Source organism: Corvus cornix, chromosome 1A (assembly GCF_000738735.6).
Source record: "Corvus cornix cornix isolate S_Up_H32 chromosome 1A, ASM73873v5, whole genome shotgun sequence".
Lineage (NCBI taxonomy): Eukaryota > Metazoa > Chordata > Aves > Passeriformes > Corvidae > Corvus > Corvus cornix.
In genome coordinates this window covers 22,299,356-22,320,015 of record NC_047057.1, presented here as the reverse complement: position 1 = coordinate 22,320,015, position 20,660 = coordinate 22,299,356, and the positions used below count along the sequence as shown (strand labels likewise).

The 20,660-nt window shown below is 38.7% G+C and overlaps 1 protein-coding gene across 3 annotated transcripts in view; it reads left to right on the top strand.

Annotated features, from left to right (window-relative positions):
- CPED1 (cadherin like and PC-esterase domain containing 1) overlaps window positions 1-20,660 on the top strand; it is a 143,681-nt gene that overhangs the window by 75,832 nt on the left and 47,189 nt on the right. For all 3 annotated transcript variants that reach the window (XM_010395476.4, XM_019283616.3, XM_010395475.4), the window contains exon 16: window positions 948-1,116. In XM_010395476.4, the coding sequence (XP_010393778.2) occupies window positions 948-1,116 (169 nt within the window). The remainder of the gene's footprint in view (window positions 1-947; window positions 1,117-20,660) is intronic.

The window sequence follows — 20,660 nt, the reverse complement described above, 5'->3', positions numbered from 1 at the left end:
CTCAGAACCAGAGAACTGGCCTATTTGCATACTAGCCATTAGTGAGTGGATAAAAGGGAGAACAGGGACAGTGATTTACTTGGGAAGAAAAATTCTTAACTATTTCAGAGGTAACTTTGCTTCATGACATGAAGTGCTTAGCAAACCTAGCATCTTTTGACTGACTGTGAAGCAGATGCTTTGAACTAGAATGTCTGTTACTAACCAGAAAGTCTGTGCAGTTGTTATTGATCTAATGCCCAATATGTTTCCCTGTTTTTTCAATAAAAAAGCAGTCTCAATTTATCATTTCAAAAGAAACTGTCATTAAATTCTTCCACCCAATATTTTGGTGTTTCAGTGTTAGCTGCCTTGGCAGTCAGCATGGATATATGTGAAAACCTCAAAGATTGCTTCCTTGTAGAATGAAAAAGAATAGCAAGATGGTCTTAGCACTGAAAAGTAAAAGCCCTGCATGTGCAGGTTCTGTGCCTTTCAGCATTTATTTCCCTGCTGAAGGAAGAAGAGCACAACTCAGCTTTTCTCTGGTTTGTCACTCTGAGTAGTTTGACTGGGAATCCATCACATTTGGCTAGTGGACAATTTCAGCAGCTAACTACACTTCTGATTGTATTTATCTCCCTGATTACTTCATCACAAATTTGGGCCTGCTGGGAATTATTGTCCCTAATGATTCCATTCACAGATTTCATGTCAGAATATTTGCCACTGCCACTGCTTTCACTAAGGTTTACTCTCAGTATTTTTTCTTCTTGAAAGAACTACAAATACTTACAAATCTTATTTTACACTGTTTTTATTTAAAATCTCATGTATTTTGTAATACAAAGAGAATGTTAGAAATAGCAACCTCTAGGAGCAAGCGGAATTCAGCAGCCATAGATAAAGGAGTGTAAATCTTTGTGTCTTTAGTGTTTATTCCACTTCTTTCCTATTTTGTCATGCAGCATTGCTAACTATCCCCTTGGCCTTGGATTGAACAAAGTCATCATTCTCTTAACGGATGATTCGCAGCCCAGCCCTGAGGTCGTGAGCAGCTACAAAATCACAATTTATCGAGAGGACCGCCCCAGTCTCCCTTTGTTTGATGACTATATGATGTGTGGGTTTGTGCAGGTATTGTCTCTTCATTTTTTTGCTATACACATTAATAGGAATAGCTGGTTTCTGTTCATTCAGTGGTATAAATTAGGGTACATGAGCCATGTAGAGCCAGTTTTTGTTGAGATTAGAATCTGAGTTCTAAGCACTTTAATTGTATGAAATAGAGCATTTACGCAACATTTTGGATATAAAAGGTAAGTCCAGCATAAGTACCTGTTACCATGTATTTGAGAGCTCCAGGTTAATTAATCCTTACCTTGGTCAGCTAAACCTTCTCAAAACTTTTCATAAGTGTCTCTCTCTGACACTGGAGCCATGGAATTCCTTTTACCAGGGAAGATATTTATGATGACAGTCTATTTATCAGTGTTCAAGACAGATGCTGCTACATAATTTATTAATGAAAACTGTTTATTCTAGATCAATAAACACAATAAAAAAGACTCACTCATAATTCCAAAGGAAGGGATTATTGTTGCTTACATCACATTTATCCAAATACAAATTTGAGAATGCATGTAATTTACTCCCAGCAAATAGCAATCCTTAGGAAGGAGTGGGTCTGTTGAATGAAAAAAGGACCAGAGTCTGTCCAATAGGGCTTAATAAGGGCTGGGAAAGGGGAGCTCAGACTAAATTAGACACAGAAATGGAGGAAAGGTAATGAAATTAACAGTGTAGATTTCAGTTAGTGAAACTATAATGATAAAAATATTATGCATGAGAGAGAAAACCTGGTACACATGCTGGATCAGAATTACTTGTATTCAAAAGTTTGTCATTTCAACTAAATGTTGGTTGCTACTTGATATGGTGGGCAAAGATAAGCCAGCCAGTTCAAAGAAGGAAGTGACATTGTAAATGGTAATCATGGGCAGTGCTTTTATCTGTGGAATTTTAGGCAGATTAAAAGGATTGGTGGGTTCATTCCAGAGCATCCGGGAGTAATATATTTTGTCACAATTCTACAACCAGGAAGCAGAATTTTCAAAACTATTGTGTTGAAACTGTCATCCATGTTCATGTCAAATATCTAATCCTATCTTTATTTATCTTCTTTATGAAGATCTTAATTCATCCTTTAGCAAAACTTGCTTCCTTTCCCTGGTTTCTATGTAGTGCAGAAGAGGTCAGGAGACCAGGATCATAGAAGGCAGAGCATTTTATATGATGGGGAATATCAAGAGGGATTTTGTTTTTCTTGCGGAGATATGAGCACTAGAGCTTAAAACAGGAGCCAAAGAGATTATAAGTGTTGATAGCAAATTCGGTGTTGACAAAAATTATCTCAATCTTCAAATCAGGACTGCCAGAAAAAATGTATGTAGTAGTCATAGTGTACTGACTGCTGACCTGAGTACCTGATTATGGTGTTGTCTGGCCCACCACCTAGTCTTTCTCTTCTCTTAGACTTCTCTTACAAGCTCAAAAGGTCAAGGACCATATTCTTACTATTTGTACTGACTCAACACTACATCTAGTAGTTGCTACAGTAAAATAAAAATAAACACATTTAATACCTGAGATTTCGGTTCAGGTGTACAGCAACCTGCTTGACATCTTAAGTATGACTTAATATGAAAAGGAGAACAGCAGTAAGTTGAACTAGAGTTATATTACTGGAATACACTGGCTGGAATGATGTGAGAAAAGCTCTTTTTGTTTCCTTATTTGGGGCATGTATGTGAGTGTAGGAACAGGAATTCAACCTCAAAAATGTCTTCCCACACCAGAGTTTACACTGTTGTTAATGTTTTATGATAGCATTTATGAGACTGAGTATGAATCTTTGAAGCACTGTGAAGGCAAAGAGATCTAGACTGATAAAAATGAAAAGTGATTTAGAAATTTCTTTTGATTGAGCTTGGTTTTCTGCTCCTCTGTGAATAACTGCTCTCTAATTAATACAGTTGTTCAGAGCTAGGGATGACTTAGGGAGTTCAGAGTAAAAATGAGATGAAAAGCATTCTTGTGGTATCTAATAAGTGCTGTGAAGATACAGTGTGAGATTCTAAAACAAGTTTTAGATATGTTAGAGGCAAACTTATCAGAGAGTGCCTTTAAAAAACAAACAAAGGCTGGAGCTGGAGATAGAAATGGCATTCTAAAACATTTAGAAGCTTGAATTTTTTCCTATTTGCTAGAATAGAATGTGTTGTCTTTTGCTTAGAATTATGTTTTTTATCAATACAAAACTCAGGTCTTAAACAACATCATTACATTTTGCTCTTCATACCAGAAAAATTATGCACTCTTGCAGAGTGAGTTGATACACTCCCATCAGTGGCATGAATACTTGTTCTCTTAGTAATGAGACACCTGTTTTAGGAGCAAAAGGATAAATACAGCGTGAACTGATGGAGACTACTTTGGACACTTGACTAGGCACAAGTGGGATCACACACAAGGAGAGCAAGGCCACTGATAGTGGTGTGGTCTTTCTCATAGAAGGCTTCAGTTAAAATTCTAATCCAGCAACTTTTTTTCCCAACTTTCTTTTATGTTTAATCCCAGTAGGATATTCAGGTTTCACTGCAAGATGATACTATAAGGAAGCTTACAATAAAAAGAAAGAGTGTGGGATGTGGTTTCCAGCAGTCTAACAATTCTCATGAAGTTGAATAATCCTGGATTAATTTCAAGGTATTGAGTTGAGAAGTGTGTGGTTCCAAGCCTTGCAAGCCCTAAAAAGGGAAAAAATATTGTCTCCTGTACTTTTTGATACCAGGTATAATATCCCCATTAAAACCAAATTAGTATAGGATAAACTGCCATCTCACAATAGCACCTTCAGCAGATTTCGTTGCCTTCCATTCTGTGTTCCACATTTTGCAGTATTGTTTGGACTGCAAATGGAGAGGTTATTGATTTGTGCTTGAACTTAATTTTGTGCAATTGCTGACAATATTCAAATTAAGTATCCTTGAAAGAAGTGGTGCCATTTCATTATCACCTCTGAAGCTGTGATATGAAGATAGTCAGAATCCAAGGCAGTCAGCAGAAAAAACAGTGAGCTCTTAAGACAGTTATCAGCATCACTGTCAAGTGAAAGATCCCAGACTATGTACATACTAGTGTAAAGGACAAAATATTTTATACATTCTTACACTGCCCATTATCTTTAAAATGCAAACAGATTTATCTATGACTCACTTGAAATGTGTGGATGCTACCTCTTTGATTGTTAATATTTACCTAGTTGCAATCATGGAGAGTAACTGCTGATGTGCTTAGGGAACCTTTTGACCCTGTGGACTTCTGTACCTGTTTGTACCTACAGTGTCCTGTTGCCACATGGCTTGTTTTGTTTGGCTGGTTGGTTGGTTGTTGGTTGGTTGGTTGGTTGTGGGTGGGTTTGGGTTTGGGTTTGGTTTGTTGTTGATGTTGTGTTTTAATAATACAGTTATTTATTTGGGTTTGCATTTATATTGTGAACAATGGACAGCTAATGCTATTTTTATAGCATAGTGTGTTTCATTCTCTGTCATTTTCTTTTGTGCATTTGTACATTTGATTCCAAAATCAGTGCAGTGCAATGGGCTGATGTTCAGGCTGTCCTATACCTTTCTGATGTCTGAGAGAATGAACTTTTCCTGATTTTTGTAGAACATCTTATTCTTATGTACTATTATCTCTTGTATTTTTGCAAATCCTTTTATCATATTCTTTTCCTAGAGCCCAGATAGCTTAAGAAGCCCAAGAGAGCTTATGAGATGAGATGAGATACTGGCATTGCATTGCTGACTGTGTAACACTAAATGGCCACAATGCAGCTGGAATCAAGATGCCAGCAACAACATGTTGATTTCTCTGTCCACTCAACTTCCATTGATTGAAAAGCAATTATGACCTAAGCCTAGCTTATTAACTGTATTTAACTTTACTATAGACTTTTTGGGGTAGAGATGAAAAAACTCTTTCAAAAGGAAGAAGCCTTAAAAAAAAAAAAAAAAAAAAAAAAAAAAGGAAGTAATTTCATTCATATCCTCAGGAAGATATGAGAATACTTATTTTTTTTTTTCAGCTCAAGTTACACATTTCCAAAGGAAAATAAAATGGTTTTACTTCATTTTAATCTGTGTGCTGTTGCCATTGCAAAGCTTTTCATACCAGACAGTAGAAGTAAAAACTGTCAGTTATTAGAAACGGGTATTAAGTCTTTGCCTAGTACTTTCATGCAAAGATTTCTAAGAACCTCACAAATATTAAATAATGTCAAGAAAACCCCCCAACAACTTAGGAGAAAAACAAAGAACTTGTCCTGTAGTAGGACAAGCTGGAAGTACATTAGTCTCTTCTGGATTTCTCATTAGCTTTATTAGATTCAGTGTGACCCTATTACAAACCACCCATCTCTTCTGTCCTAAGGACATTGTGGATGCTGTGAAAGACTCCTAGGTTTTGCAGTGGTTATTGTAGCAGCAACTGACCCTTTTGGCAGTTCTGAGCTTGAGTGTCTTGCTTCAAAAGGCATGGCAAGTGCATATCTGGAACTGAATATACATTCTAATTATATCAGCAACCAGACTGTATCTTATTTTCAAAGTTAGCTTACTTCCCTTTCAGAGAAAAAAAAAGAATATCCATTATAGGAGCAATCATGCATTGCATTCTTCCACCTTCTCAGATATAGAGCTGGTGAGAATTTTTTTCAGTGGTTTTGAATTTTTCAGAAAAAAACATAAAAATCCCCCAGACTTCAAAAAAATAGTTCGAGTTCTTTTTTGTTATTGTTGCTGTTGTTATTCAGAAGAGGAAGTTTTGATTCAGTGAGGACTATTTGATTTAAAGATTTTAGCATTTGAAATTTGTATTGGTATAACTGTTAGATATTTTGACTATTGTGCAGTCCAGAATGATAACTCATTTCAAGAAGGGAGTGGCTGGGACAACCAAAAAGCTCACTCATTCTATTTGAAAGAGCCAAATCTAAATTTTCCTCAGAAACACTGGTGAGAGCACAGTATGACAATCATGTTTTCCAGGAGCAATGCCAACTTAAGCATCCCTTTCCCTGCCTGCAGCTACTCATGAACCAGATGGGAAAACCCTTTTTTTTAAACAAACTAGTCTCTGGGATAAGGTTCTCATTCTCTCTGTGTCAGCACAAGGGAGTGGGTAAGTGCAGGGGCAGAAATGAGCAGCTGAGCACAGAAGGATGGTTAGTGGGTGCTGTTTCAGGCAGCTTTTTCTTTCTTCATGAAAGAAATTCACATTGAAATTGGGTTTAAAGCTCTTGGCTGGTTTTGAATGAGCAGGAGCTTCATGTTCAAAAATTGTAGAAGTGATTTATGGGTGGAAACACACAAAAAACACTAGAAGTACTTTGCATTGCTATTAATCTATAAATTATTTTGGTTCTGTGTGACTGCAACCCACTTCCCAGGAAAAACAAAGCGAGGCTCGCATAGCCTTGAGGAACAAATATGTAGCAAACTGAACACATGTTAAATTGTCAGCAGTTCAGGTGAAAACCACAAAATAGAGAGCTAGGAGAGAGAGACTGCCATAAAAAGAAGGTTGAGGTCTTACATCTTCACCTGCTGTATGTCAGCATGGTTCAATTAATTTCAGGGGAGCAATTCCAGATTATAGAGATTGAGTACCTCTCCTGACAGATTCTTACAGATGAATTCTCTTTCATTATATATGCCAGGCAATGCTTATGAATTCACTTGCATAAAACTGCTGAATTTGTTAGTAATTTTCCTAAACATCTGGGTTAAACAACATCTTAGGATAATCTAAAAAACTGCTTGAAGGTGCTTTAAAGTATTTAAAAATCAAGGGATGTATGATCACCATTCACTGTAAGTATAAACTGAACAAACACCTAAGTTGAATAACACAACTTGGTGCTTCTAAAAAAGTATATTTAAGATGATATAGAAGGGAGAGAGGTATAATAAATATGCTTAGCTAATTTTCAAGTAGAGGGTTAATTTGTGTGTGATCTCAGAGAAAACTTTGTAGAGTCAGCATGTTCTGTCTTTGTCAACATCTATACGACTGGGAAGAGAAAGCTTACCACATTTTCTTAATTATACCAAAGATTTTTGTGACGATTTAAAGCGTTGCTCTGTAGATGAGTCAGAGGAACAATTAACCATTGTGATGGATATTCTTTATATTTATGCAGTTCTGTGCTGACCTCCTTTTGGATCTCAGAATCAGGATGTGGCTGCTAGGCTGACATCTTCATCAGTGGCCAGTATCTGCTGCTTTAAGGAAAGCTCTCAAAAATTCAGCAGAGCATAGATCCATCATTTGAAGGAAGTAGTATAATGCTCTGGGCTTTCTATAGAAGTCAGGCCCATCTTTCACCTACAAAGTTAACTTCATAGACAGTCTGCACTATCATCTGGTGGTCATGAGTTCCTATCAGTGCTCACTGTGAGACATCTGCTGGACTCTGAAGAGGCCACAGAGAGCAAATGGGCACAACTACAGCATAAAATGGGAAGAAACAGCAAAACAATGAGTTTTTGTGTGCTTCTATTTAGGCATCTCGTGCTCTGAGCATGGAATAAAAATTTATCATTTTATTCTCTATCTCCAGTAGGCTGTGCCTGACTAGGACCATCATCCTACTCTCCAATACTTTGGGGATGCCACATTACAGAGCCCAAACTTTAAGGATCAAGTTCATGTTGGCTCCAGCTGCCCAGAGAAAAGTTTATAGTCTTCCAGTTTACAGTATTTTGCTTAAGCTTTGCTGATTTTATATTAGTTGTGCTTAGTCTTCTCTATGTAGCTAAGTTTCCTGTTAAGCATATGATTCAAGATTAATACCAGATATCCTCCAGGAAATGTTTCCAGAAGTTTCAGGCAGAGACTGAAGAGAGCGGATGTTTCCATGTAGCAGCAGCTACATTTGTCATTATTACGATGCACTGTACTTAGGAAATTGTGTGTGACACAGATCACCGGCAGATAAATTGTCACCAGTGCTTTGAATCCATATGAATACTGAGTCAAAGATTCAACAGTTATAAGCCAATAGTGACTGGGATGACACCAACAAACAAATTTGGTTCATAATCATTAGCCAGAAGAAGTTTTAAGTTGCTATAATAATTAGCCCTTGAGGATTGAGAATTTTATAGGCAGCTTTCTTTCCTTGCTTGGTACTCTTGTGGATAAGAACTTTTTAAGTCAGGAGTGATATCATTCTTCAGCACCACTGAATTTATTGACAGAACTAGAGTTGTTTGTAGCATCTCTTACCTCAGCAGTGGAAAATTTAGTATCTCCTACCATTCTTTTCTTCTTTTATGTGTTTGCAATTTAGCACAGTCTTACTAGGAATATCCCACCCTCCTAGATACTCAGTTATGTGACTCCTGACTTGAATGGAGATTTTGCTATTATGCTGCCACAGAAAAATGTCATTAGTATATAATTATGTGATGAACAAAACCGTAAAAGATAAAATTCAATCACCTGACAGAGCAATTCCATTCTTTTGTGTGCTCAGGTCATTCTCCCCTTTCATACAATTACTGATGTCATCCCATGAGTGTGCATGACACATGAAAGATAGAGAAGATGAAGAGCTGCCCATAAACTCTCCAAGGAGAAACTCATAATTGCATGACTAAAAAGGTCAGGGAATTAAATTGTGACCTGTATGATTGCAAATGGTGAACAAAATCCCACTGGTGCTATTGGGGTGTATGGTTGGACATTCAGCTGCTCCCTGCTGTGCTGCAGGACAGGGAGATACTGAGGCAGATACAGTGCTGTGGGTGCAGATTCTGTAGATACACTGCTATCTCTGAGCCCATGACAGACTGTTAGTACAGACTGGAAGAGATCCAGGTTTTTCTGATTCCTTGCCTTTAACTAAAGGATTAAAATGTCTTTTTAAATAATAGCAGCAAATCATTGTGGGTGGCTGTGAAAGGAGACAGATGACAGTAAATGCTGGGTAGGCAATTCTGCTCCTGGGAGAACACTGTTCTCTGGAAAAGTTTATCAGAAAACCTATTTTATATAATTTGTGTCAGCTATGTGGTTTTTTGTTTGTGCTAAGTTATCAGGCAATCATCCCACATATTTAGATTTTCAGTTATGTCCTTCTTTGCTCTTATTTTTGATGTTTTTAAGATAATACAGGTCCAGTAACACCACTGGAATCAATTACATTTTGCTAGAGAACTGGTAGCAGTAACTTTTGCAAAAGATTCCTCATAGCATAGACTTTTTTTCTGCTTATTCTTGCTTACTCTCTCTGCCCTACACAGTAATTCCTCCATGCATTGCTGCACTGTGGTGCAGTTCAGGCAGAGAGCTACAGCTTGATGGTCCTTTAGGGGAAGGAGGGAGCCACACGCTCGAATCACCTCAGCCTAAGGCCAGCCAAGAGAGAAGGTGTTCGAGGGTTCCTGGCCCAGCCTGACTAGATGAGTTGCTTCCTTCTGGCTGCTCCTACCTACAGAAGGGCACTGCTGGAGCTGGGTGCTGGGCAGGCAGCGGCAGGTCCTCTTGAGTCGTACCCTCTGTTGTACTGATGATACTACCTTGTGAAGGCATCTGAGATCTCTGGAGAGGAACAGAAGATGTACTTGAGGACTCTGCCTCCCTCTACCAGCTGTTGTTTTTCCATGATTACACAGGGAACCTAGCTTAGCTGTCTCAATCACCATGCTGGGTCAGGATTTGCGTTGCCTACATTAACTAGGCTAAATTAACAAGGTAGGGTGAAGCCCATAATTTTTTGATGCTTCCATTTTCAACTATACAATGTCAGGATTTAAAAATTAACTCCTCAGTAAAGCATAAAGCCTTACAGGTCTTTGAATGAACCACGTAAGTATGAAAACGTCAAAGTTTGAGTTAAGCAGTTCTCCTTTACAAGTTCCAGAAAATCCAATAACAATTAAAAGTACAATAATTGAAGAGGGAGGGGAAGAAGAAGGGGTCAACCAAAGTTTCTGAAGCCTCACTGAAATATTTAGTTTATGTTTTGGGTAAATAGCTGTGTCAGTGTTTGCGTTCTGTCAATGTACCTGATTCATGAAGAGAAAGTTCATTAATTAGAAATAACTTGCACTGTATGACAGCACACAAAGTATTGCAACCATGATCAGACTGGCAGTTTATAAATCACAGACGAATCAGTACAGGCATGTGGGTGAAGTATTTGCAAAGTATGTTGAGGGTAAATCTGTGGGGTTTTCATAAGTGGTCACTGCAGTTTTTACTGAAGCAAAAGTTATTGTTAAGGTTAAACTTCAATAGGTTTGTGTGATACACCAGGGCTCTGTGGTGCCTTGTTAACATTTTTTGGTGAATGGTGGCACTTGTTAAAAGGCTAGTGTGACAGTAGAGTGAAGGGGCTGTTTGTGCTGACTGTGTGCAAGCTGGTCTAAGTACAAGGAGCAAACAAGGTGCCTCTGCTACATGGCACCCAGGCCATTCCAGCAACGTGTTAATGGAATATCACAGTTTCTGGTACATGAGCTTATTACTCTGCAAGGCTTTCAGTCATGCTCATAGACATATCATGAGGGGTGTACGGTAAAACTGTCTAGAGTCACGTTTGGGGCACGCAGAAGTTGCATGTTCCTTAGTTATACAGTTGTACACCTCAGCTCTTCCAGTTCTGGGACTCTCCAAGTAGACTGTCATTTGGATTTAGTAAAAGCTTCTGTGCCCAATTTTGTGGTGTGTATAACAGTAGAGAAAAATATCCTTAATTCAAGCCCATTGAACCGGGAAAAGACTCCCTTTGACTTCCATGTGATTTTTATCTAACCTAACTAGACTTATCTTCAGATATAGGATCAAAAAATAAGTCTGCAGAAAAGAGTATGCCTCCTATTGCATCTCCAGAAACAATAGCTGGTCTTTGATGATCTCAGTTTTTGGTGCTAGTGGAAATTATTGGTGGCATTTAGACATTGAAAATCTGTAAAGTGAAGTAGAGGGTATAGGTTGTTATGAAGATATAAAAGGAAGTCTAATGAGTCATAGTAATGACATCATAAGTCTTCATAGCAATTTGTCTGGACTTTTAATGACAGTCTTAAAATTCTAATTTGGTAAAGTTAAGCAAAAGGATAATTCTGCAATTCAGCCAAATGGTGCAATAGAACAATGAAGAGTGAAGTGATTTATTGCTGCACGGCATAAAGGCTGTCACCTCTTCCAGCTATACAGTCACAATGCATATTTGAAATGCAGATTGTTTTCCCTGTGTGCTATTTTGGTAAAGAAGATGTGACATGACCAAAATCCTGCTGTGGGTCTCATGATCTGGTATAGAGGTTTGACCATTTTTGTTCTCTTTGAAAGAGCTGTGGATCCTGTGGCTCTAGGAGTCAGTAACTTACTCAGGCTACCACACAAAAGATAGGAAATGGGATAATTCCATATCTCAGTGAATACAAAACTGAATACAAACCTGAAGATTTTATCGCAATATGGGGCAGTCCTTGACTTCTAGGCCTGTCTGTGATAAAAGTGGGAAATTTGGTCACCCTTGTTAAGAAGTTTGAGAAATGGCATACTTCATGGACTGTAGAATTATAGAAGTATTTAGCTTAATTCGTGTATGTCTCTAACATCAGTTAGAAGTGGTTATACCTAGGTCACAGAAATCTAGATGCTTTGTAGTTTCATCTCGAAAAACTTAACGGAAACTCAGAATCCAACTTCTTTTCTTAAAGTTCAAGAGATAAATAAGGAAGTCAGTGTTCTACATTATTTTACTTTGTTCCTCAGTAGTTTCTTCTTGTAGAATGTTCTTAATTGAGATCCAAAATAGAATCCTAGCTGGTTTGTCAGATTCTTTTCCGTATAGAGCTGTAAATGTATGAAGAAGGTTCTACTGTTCTAAAGACTGCTGGTTTTGGCCTGTGTTCCTCCCAAGTAAGATGGTACAAGTTTCTTGCAGGGATAATAATAGTTTAATTGGTCTGATTTTGTGCTTATTTAACAACTTGATAAAGAGCAGTAAAATGAGTCGTTGAAAAGTATTTACTATGTAAGATAAGTCCAACACCTGAAGGAAAAACTTCTGCCAAAGTCAGGAAGCCAATCCACCACTGCTCTTGTTCCTTTTGGAATCAGGGTAGGTATAAAACACAATCACTTATATAAAACACAATCTCCAATATATGACAAAGAAGAGACTCAGATTTTATATACTTTTCTTTGCTGAGAAAAGCAGGTTCACAGTATAGATCCGTTGCTATTTCTGTGGTTGTAAAATTGTCTGTATCCTACAGAGAACTGTTATTCTCTTTACCTGGCCCTCTACAGTTTGTGTTTCAAAGCTGAAATCCAGGGCATTCATTACTGACAGTTCAATTGGTGTATTCTTTTTGGTTCACCTCATACACTGCTCTCAAATTCATCTGAAAATGTGAAATAGCCTGTTGAACTTTCCCCTTGATGATACCACAATGGATTTGAAAGAAGAGCCTCGAGCATAAGGCTTCCTAAGTGTTAACAGATCATGAAAATTGGCAACAACTGTTGTGCCGAGTATCATAACCTGCAAGAGGAGGGCCAGCAATTCCACTGTGATGAGAAGAGAGTGCTTGGTGTTTGAGCTGTGGTCACATTTGCCTTTCAAGTCATTTGGGCCTCCATGCCACACTTTTCACGAGAAGAAAGCTAATGCAGCTGCCTTTGTTAATCAGTCAGTATGACCCAGGCCCTCGGGGAGGCAGGCAAAGGCAGATACATACTGAGACACACAATCCTTGCTGATTAACAGTGAAAGCTGGTAAAGTTACTCTCTAAGCCTGTCTGGCCCATCAGCTGCAGAAACGTAATTTAGATGATTATCTACATGCCCATTAAACCTTGTGACCCATCACTAGTCTGTTTGAAGTTTGCCTGCTTAAACTCGCTAATAGGAAGAATAGAAGGATTAACTCAGAGGTCATGAAATAAGAGAGCAGCAAAGAAGATGACAAAAGAGCAGAGGAAAACTTCCTACTGCATGCATTTGGTAAAGAGAAAGAACTACAGTACCATGATCATCTCAGCAGATACTGTTACTTTATGGAGAAAGCAAGCCATCTGGAATCCAGGCCATTTAATACTTGTGTGTTTGTGCTTTCAACCTATTTTGTTTAGCTGCACAAATAAAACAAACTGCCTGTGTGATGAATGTTGTCAAGTTAGGTGTTTACTAAACATAATGCAACATAAAAGAGTGTGGAATGTTGGTGGACAATAAGTGTTTCTGATTTTGTTCAGGGCTAGACTGTGTAGATATAAACAAGGAAGGAATTTAAATGAGTCTCATCAGAGTAGTTGCAGTCAGGTCAGCATCAAGTCCAGCCTTGTTCCTTTTAGGATAAGAACCTCCAGCCATTACATATGCTTGTTAACTTAGGAATTATGAATGAAAATCTTACCCAGTGATCTATTTTTTTTTTATCAAATTGAAGTAAGTATAAACATTTATAATAATCTGCCTAAATTAGTTGCAGGATGTTGCAATGAAAATGGTGACCAGTTAAAGCTGAATTCATAGAGAAAAGGTGGGATGCATTGCAGAAAACAGGATGGAATACATGAGTACCTCAGCAAGGGTGTCCTGGGGTCTGACTAGTTACTGGAAGAAAATGAGCTTGAACTTTAAATGGAGTCTTGACGGTCATTTACCTGCTTTTACATATACTACCACTCTTGAAATGAGTCCTTGCCTTTTTGCTAAAGACAGTCAACTTATTTGCTGAGAAACATTGGTTAGGAGCATATTTCACTGTGTATCAAAGAAGACAAAACCATTTCTCTCATGCTATGTCTGGATTCCTAGATTTTGCAGTATTAGATCTCTTTATAAAGAATTATTGTGGTCTATTTTGCAATACTTTTGGTATATTTATTTACTTAGATTTTTGTTCATATAGTTATGATTAAACATAGTTCTGTTTCTCATTTAATTCTGTTAAATTAAGCATATTTTCCAGTTATCTCAGTTATCTGTTCATTTACACGTACTGCTCTGTATGAAGTGCAGCAATATGTTACTTACTGGCAGTATTCAGTGCTGTAGCTTTTCATTTTACAACCTGAGATTTTTCCCCTGGTGCTTTTAGTATTTTTCTTTTTGTGACTGATACTGCAAACTCAGATACCTGATGCTCTGAAGCTAATGCCTGTACTTTGTAATAAAATGCATAAATTTTAAAACTCCTCTTTAAGCATCACCTGAAGATGCGTTGCACATTAATCTGGTCAAAAATTTTCCAAATTAGTGTCAACCACAGTTGGATCTTCAGTGTAAAACTGTCAGTCTTCATGTGTTGGTCACATTAGCAGTGATTCTCACCTTGAAAAATATAGAAGTTTTAGGAGAGAAACAAACTTCTGTTGCTGATCATAAGTCTTCCATTGAGTGGCATGTACTCAGCTGTTTGCAACCAGAATGCTTCAGACAGAAGTTATTCATAAATCTCATTCCATTGGTGTTGGCTGAAAAATAAAGTAGATGCCAATATCTGCTGGGAAGCCTTGTAGAAAACAGATCAAAGGCTTCTGGAGTTTATTTAAGAAGGAGCAGTTGTGAGTGGCTTAGTGTCTGAGCATGGCATGAAAAGTGAAACAGCCATGACAATGAGCCACCATATGCAGAAGTCCTGTGGACTTCAGTAGAGAATTTGAGTAATATGTGGTACAGGTGGACTGTAGTCTCAGCCTGTCATTCTGTTATTCCTTTGTCTCTAAGGAATGCATTGCCTCCTCTGTCTAATCCCATTAAAAGGGGGGAAATTCTGAAAGTCATTGCAGAATGAGCCACCTTCCCTTACACAATGTTGAGCCTGATGAAGAGATGCTGTCTTCTCTAGGGCATTTGGTTTAAAGGTCTGTGATTATGTGTAATTCACTTAGCCTGTGGCCAGTGTTCTGGCCAGCATTTTTCCTTTGATGACATGAAGCTGTGTCAGACAGGATTTGGGCTAGATATTAGGAACAGGTTTTTCACCCAGGGGGTGGTTGGTCACTGGAGCAGGCTCCCTGGGGAAGTGGTCACAGCACCAGCCTGACGGAGTTCAAGGAGTGTTTGGATGATGCTCTCAGACGTATGGTGTGACTCTTGGGGCTGTCCTGTGCCAGTAGCTGAACTTGATAATCCTTATGTGTATCTTCCAACTCTGGACATTCTATGAATCTATGATTTGAGAGTTTCTGAATGAAACTGTTATCTCTGTTCCAGATGTGAGAAACTGTCTTATTTTCCATTAGAATTGTCTATTTTATTTATGTCTGCTCCTCGTATGTCTTTGTGGTGGGTTGACCCAGGCCCACCAAAGCCACCCTATCACTCCCCTCCTCAATTTGGCAGGGGAGAAAAAAGTCTAATGAAAGGCTTGTGGGTCAAGATAAGGTCAGGGAGAGGTCACTCGCTGATAACTGCCATTGGCAAAACAGACTTGACTTAGGGAAATTAGTTGAATTTATTACCAATCAAAATCAGAGTAGGATAATAAGTAAAATAAACCTTAAAAACACACTTCCTCCCATTCTTCCCTCCTTCCCTGGGTTTAACTTTGTTCTTGATTTTCTACCTCCTCCCCAGTGGTGCATGGAGATGGGGAATGGGAGTTTCTTCCAGTTCATCACATGTTATTTCTGCTACTGCTTCCTCTTCAGGGAGAGGAGTCCTTATTACTGCTCCAGCATGACATCTCTCCCACAGGAGACAGTCATCATCAAACTTCTCCAGTGTGAGTCCTTCCCCAGACTGCAGTTTTTTGTTAACTGCTCTGGCATGCGCCCCTTTCCACAGGGTGCAATCCTTCCAGAACAGACTGCTCCAGTGTGGGTCGCCTGTGGAGTCACAAGTCCTGCCAACAACCTACTCCCACACGGACTCTCCTCTCCAGAGGTTCGCAGGTCCTGCCAGAAGCCTGTTCCAGCACAAGCTTCCCATGGTTTCACAGCCTCCTCTCAGGTGTCCAGCTGCTCCAGCATGGGGTTCCCCCATGGGCTGTGGATGGATATCTGCTCCACCATGGACCTCCATAGTCTGCAGGGGCACAGCCTGTCACACCATGGTCTGCACCATGGTGTGCATGGGAATCTCTGCTCTAGCACCTGGAGCACCTTCTCTCCCTCCTTCTGCACTGACGTTGGTGTCTGCACAGTTGTTCATCTCACATATTCTCACTCTGCTCTTCTCTGGTCACAATTACTTCTGCACAATAAGTTTTTTAAATTCTTCTTTACCCTGTTATCCCAGAGGCACTACCACCATCTCTGATTGGTTCAGTCTTGACCAGTGGCTGGTCCATCTTGGATCTGGCTGGCATTGGTTCTGTTGGACATGGAGGAACCTTCTGGCAGCATCTCACAGAAACCATCCCTATAGCTCCCCCCAGTACTAAAACTTTGAAATGCAAACTCACTACAGTCCTGTAGGATGCCTTGATTTATAAAATTCCTTGGGACAGCTGCAACATCTTCAGTTCATACCACTAATAGATTGTAATAAAAATAGTGCCTGTGCTTCCCTCTGGAATCATTCCTCCTGTGTTTTAGGGATTTCCCATTATTTTCTTCTTCCTTCAGACATTCCCTGTGAGGCTCTGTTTTCTTCATGGATGGCACATACAACAGCAAAAAAAAACCCCAAAAAACCAAAACCTAAGAAGAACCTGAAAAGGCTTAAAAATTTAAATAAGTGGCTGTCTTGATATCTCAAGGTGGTCCCTACCCCTTAGTCAGCTTTCTCTTTATTGACCTCAGTGGGGTACAAAGGCACAAGCCTTTTCCTGGCCATACCAGGCTCTGCTGGGAGAATAGCTGAGGAATGCTTCCACTCACTCTGACCTCTTAGTTTGAGTTCCTCCAAGGAAAGGAAAAACTTCAGCAGGGAAGTTCCCAACTACTGCATCTTTAGCAATGAAATCACTTTAGAAAAGGATCAAGGAACCTACTAGGAACTGCCACATGAAAAGGATACAAAGAGAAAGGGAGCAGGTATCAATTGCCTCAATATTAACTTCTTATCACATCAGAAGCTCAGTATCACACCTTCCTTCAAGCTGCTGATCCCAAAGAGACTGGGACTGTGCATACTGCACCTTGATGCATCCAAGCGGCCCTAGATACCTGTGTTTCAGTACCTGTACCAAACCCCGAATTCCCTGAATGTTGCTGGCTGGTCACCTGATCAGATGAGGTAATTTCCATGACCTCTTGTTGCTATATGATTTTTTTTCTAGGAAGTATGTTGTTACAACTCAAAAACCCTCCTGATACTCCTGATAACTGTCACCATTGTGCTATACCTTTCCTGATCCAATAGCCTAGTGTTTTTCATAATATTGAGCTACAGATAAAAATCAAAAAAAGATATTGGAAAAAAACTTCTTGAGCGATTGTCTTCTTTTAATCAAAATTAAAACATTCCTAAGTAAATTTTTTGTGCAATATGCCATAATATCTTTTTCAAGAGATGAAATACTTGGCAGAAAAGTTGCACAATTTTAATTTAGTGGTACTTTTGGGGGGCTTTTTTTGAGGCAGATGTTTAAGACTTCAGAATTTTATTGTGAGAGAGTGTGGATGTGCTGGAAATTGGTTATGATAGTAACAAAAATCTCTACGAGCTGCCGAGCAAATTCTAGACAAAAGGGAACACTATATAGAACGTGTGAACTAAACAACAATATAGTAACAGCAAAAAGACAGAAAATACTTCAGAGACCTCTAATCCCCATGGCTTGTTGAGGTTTCAGAGGGAGAACATGAAGATCTAGTGCATTTTTCCTCAAAGTTGTATGCGTGCTTGACTTCCCACATTGGACATTTCCACTGAAGTCAGTGGGATAACTTGTTCTGAATAATACCATATGTCTCCATCTTTTCAGGCCCGAAGTCCTAAGATGTATTTATTAGGTCTGGGATGTGTATAGTTTTATCCACGTTCACATTTGTCCAGGACGGTCATTATTTATTTACTCCTAAAACAGAAGAATATTTGTAGTGTCTATCAGTGCTCCTGACCTTTGTCTTCTAAATCTTTTTGCTCTTTTGCATGGTGACGTGCTTTGATATTTATGAAAAATGCAAACAGGGTTCAGCCCTCTTAAATATTGCACCAAATCACTGAGCACTTTAGAGGCTGTTGGTGAACAGTACTTTGAGATCCAGGATGTAAGGACATGGTCTGTGAATCCTTGGCTGAGCAGATACATTAGCTGCCCAGTTTTCTGGATGATGTAGAAAATACTCAGAAGGAGCCACTCTGTTTCTTTTTACCTGACCCCAGGGAAGGCTTCTCCACAGTTTATTTGGCAGGATGCTAAGGCTCAGGCCCACTGTTTCCTGATAGAGAAAGTGGACTGTAGGCTTTTATAAATGGCAATTCCCAGTATTGCCAACACTTACATACAGTTAGTGTGATAAGCAATGCTACCCGGCAAAAAACCTTTAAGAAGAAAAGACATCCCTAATAAAGGCATCATGTAAACAGCTAAAAACCATTGTAGATCACAGTGGGAGAAACTTGCATTATGTCTCACTATTAGCAGTTCTTAACTTGCAGTAATAAAGATAAAATGGGCACCTTTCTTTTTATTTATTTTAAGGAATTTTTGATTTTTGCCAAGGGATGCAAAGGTTCCTGGCTCACAGAACCCCAGCCATCTTTAGTTCTGTGATGAAAAATACACTTCTGCACATACTGATCTCAATTGTGCACACAGCTTTGGCCACACATTTCAAGATTTGGACACATGACTAGGATGCATTTTCAAAACTAATAATAAATATTCAGAAGTCTTCTAAATTATGTGTGATGACTAACACATATTCAAAATGACCTGAAAGCAAATTCAAGCTGTGAGACCCAGGGTCTTCAAATGTCCAGCAGAGAAGTCAACATTAACTGCATGAAATTGTTTTGTGTAAAAGGGAAAGATTATTCTCTTTATTTTACTTACATTCATGCATTTCTTTTCAGATATATTGCATATTTTATGTTGACATTATGAAGCAGTTTACTGTAATCCATAATAAACTTGGATTTTTTTCTTAAGCTGTGTTATATTTTTTGCATTTTATTGTAGCAAATGAGGACTGAGCCTGCATTCAGCTGTTGCTGTGCCAGCCTGGCATAACCCCACCAAAGTAACTGAAGCTTTGTAACTGAGTCCAGACTGTAGGTTTGTACATTTTGCAAAGCATCTGGAAACTTTGGTGGACCAGAGCCAAACCCATAACTCATGGTTATTACTTTCATTATGTGATGATTTTATGACATACAATATCCCATTTTCTTAACAGCAGTCTTTTAAATGCAAACCTCTGGGAACTGATACGTTTTTGTCCCTAACTTTTGTTCATTGCTTGCTTGGGTAAGGGTGTTTTATTGGAGACCGGCTAAGATGTATTTGTTTGAATCTAGTGCTTGAACATGACAAACTTTTAGCACCTTACATAAACAGTTTGGGTATCTGAGCCAGCTTCCAAGACAGGACTGAGGGCATCATAACAAATATGACCTTAAATCAGAAAATGACATGAAGGACCAAACCATTCATTCACTGTCTGAAAGACTGATATAGTCCCCTTAATAATATAATTTGCCTGGGAACATCAGAGTTCCCGTTTGAAATGAGCACTCAGAAAAATGGAATGAAACAAGTTGAATTACTTTATTTATACCTCTGGCTGTCTTTAGGAGTATAAAGAAACTTAACAGATATTTGCTGCTTTGGATATTTGCAGTGCTAACCCTAGGTCTGAGACAGGATCATTTATTTTAATTTGACAGGTGAGTTTTTGTACTTAGGGTTTCAGAAATAATCAAATTTCACCTTTGAATTATTGCATATAACTAAACATTCTATTTTAAAGAATTGGCTAAAGCGTAAGTCGTTCAATAGAAGCATGAAAATACTTTTGTTATCATCTTGGAAAGTTCTACAATAAAATGGGAATAATCCCTTTGGAAGTTAGTTGATGCATGTGTTAATTAGGTTCAGAAATACTGATGCATTGTCTGTTCAGGCTTTCAGTTTTTCTACCCCTGCTTTGATCATCTGATGTCCAAATAGGTTTCTTTTGAAGGCTGGTTCAGCATATTGGAATTGAAGCAATTTGGTGAGTTTTTCCTAAAACAAACTTTCAATGCAGAACATCCTTCTGCTTCCTCCAGTTTTACCCCAAAATAAAAAAGAACATAGCTCCTAGTCTATTTTTCTTCTGCCTCCAGCTCAGTTGTGTCCTGTCTTCCTCATTCTTAATGACCTCCTCCAGTTGTTCTCAATCTGCTCCAGGTTCTTCTGTGTATATAACAAAGTAGGTAAATTATTTCTCAGAAAGCTCTTTTCTCTGATGGCAGAGAATAATCTGTTTCCTGGCCAATAGTTTCATTGGTGATATGTCATTACTGAGATGAGGTTCAGAGGAATGCAAGATGAGTACTGCTGTGCCCTCCTCTTGACTGGCTTTGTCCTTTATAAGAAGTGTGACAGCACCTTAAATAATTGTCCTGCTGGTGGTCTTAATGGTTCCTTCTGAATCATATTCCAGTGATCATCCTGGATTAAAATGTCTGACTAGTCAGTTTTCAGAGAAGC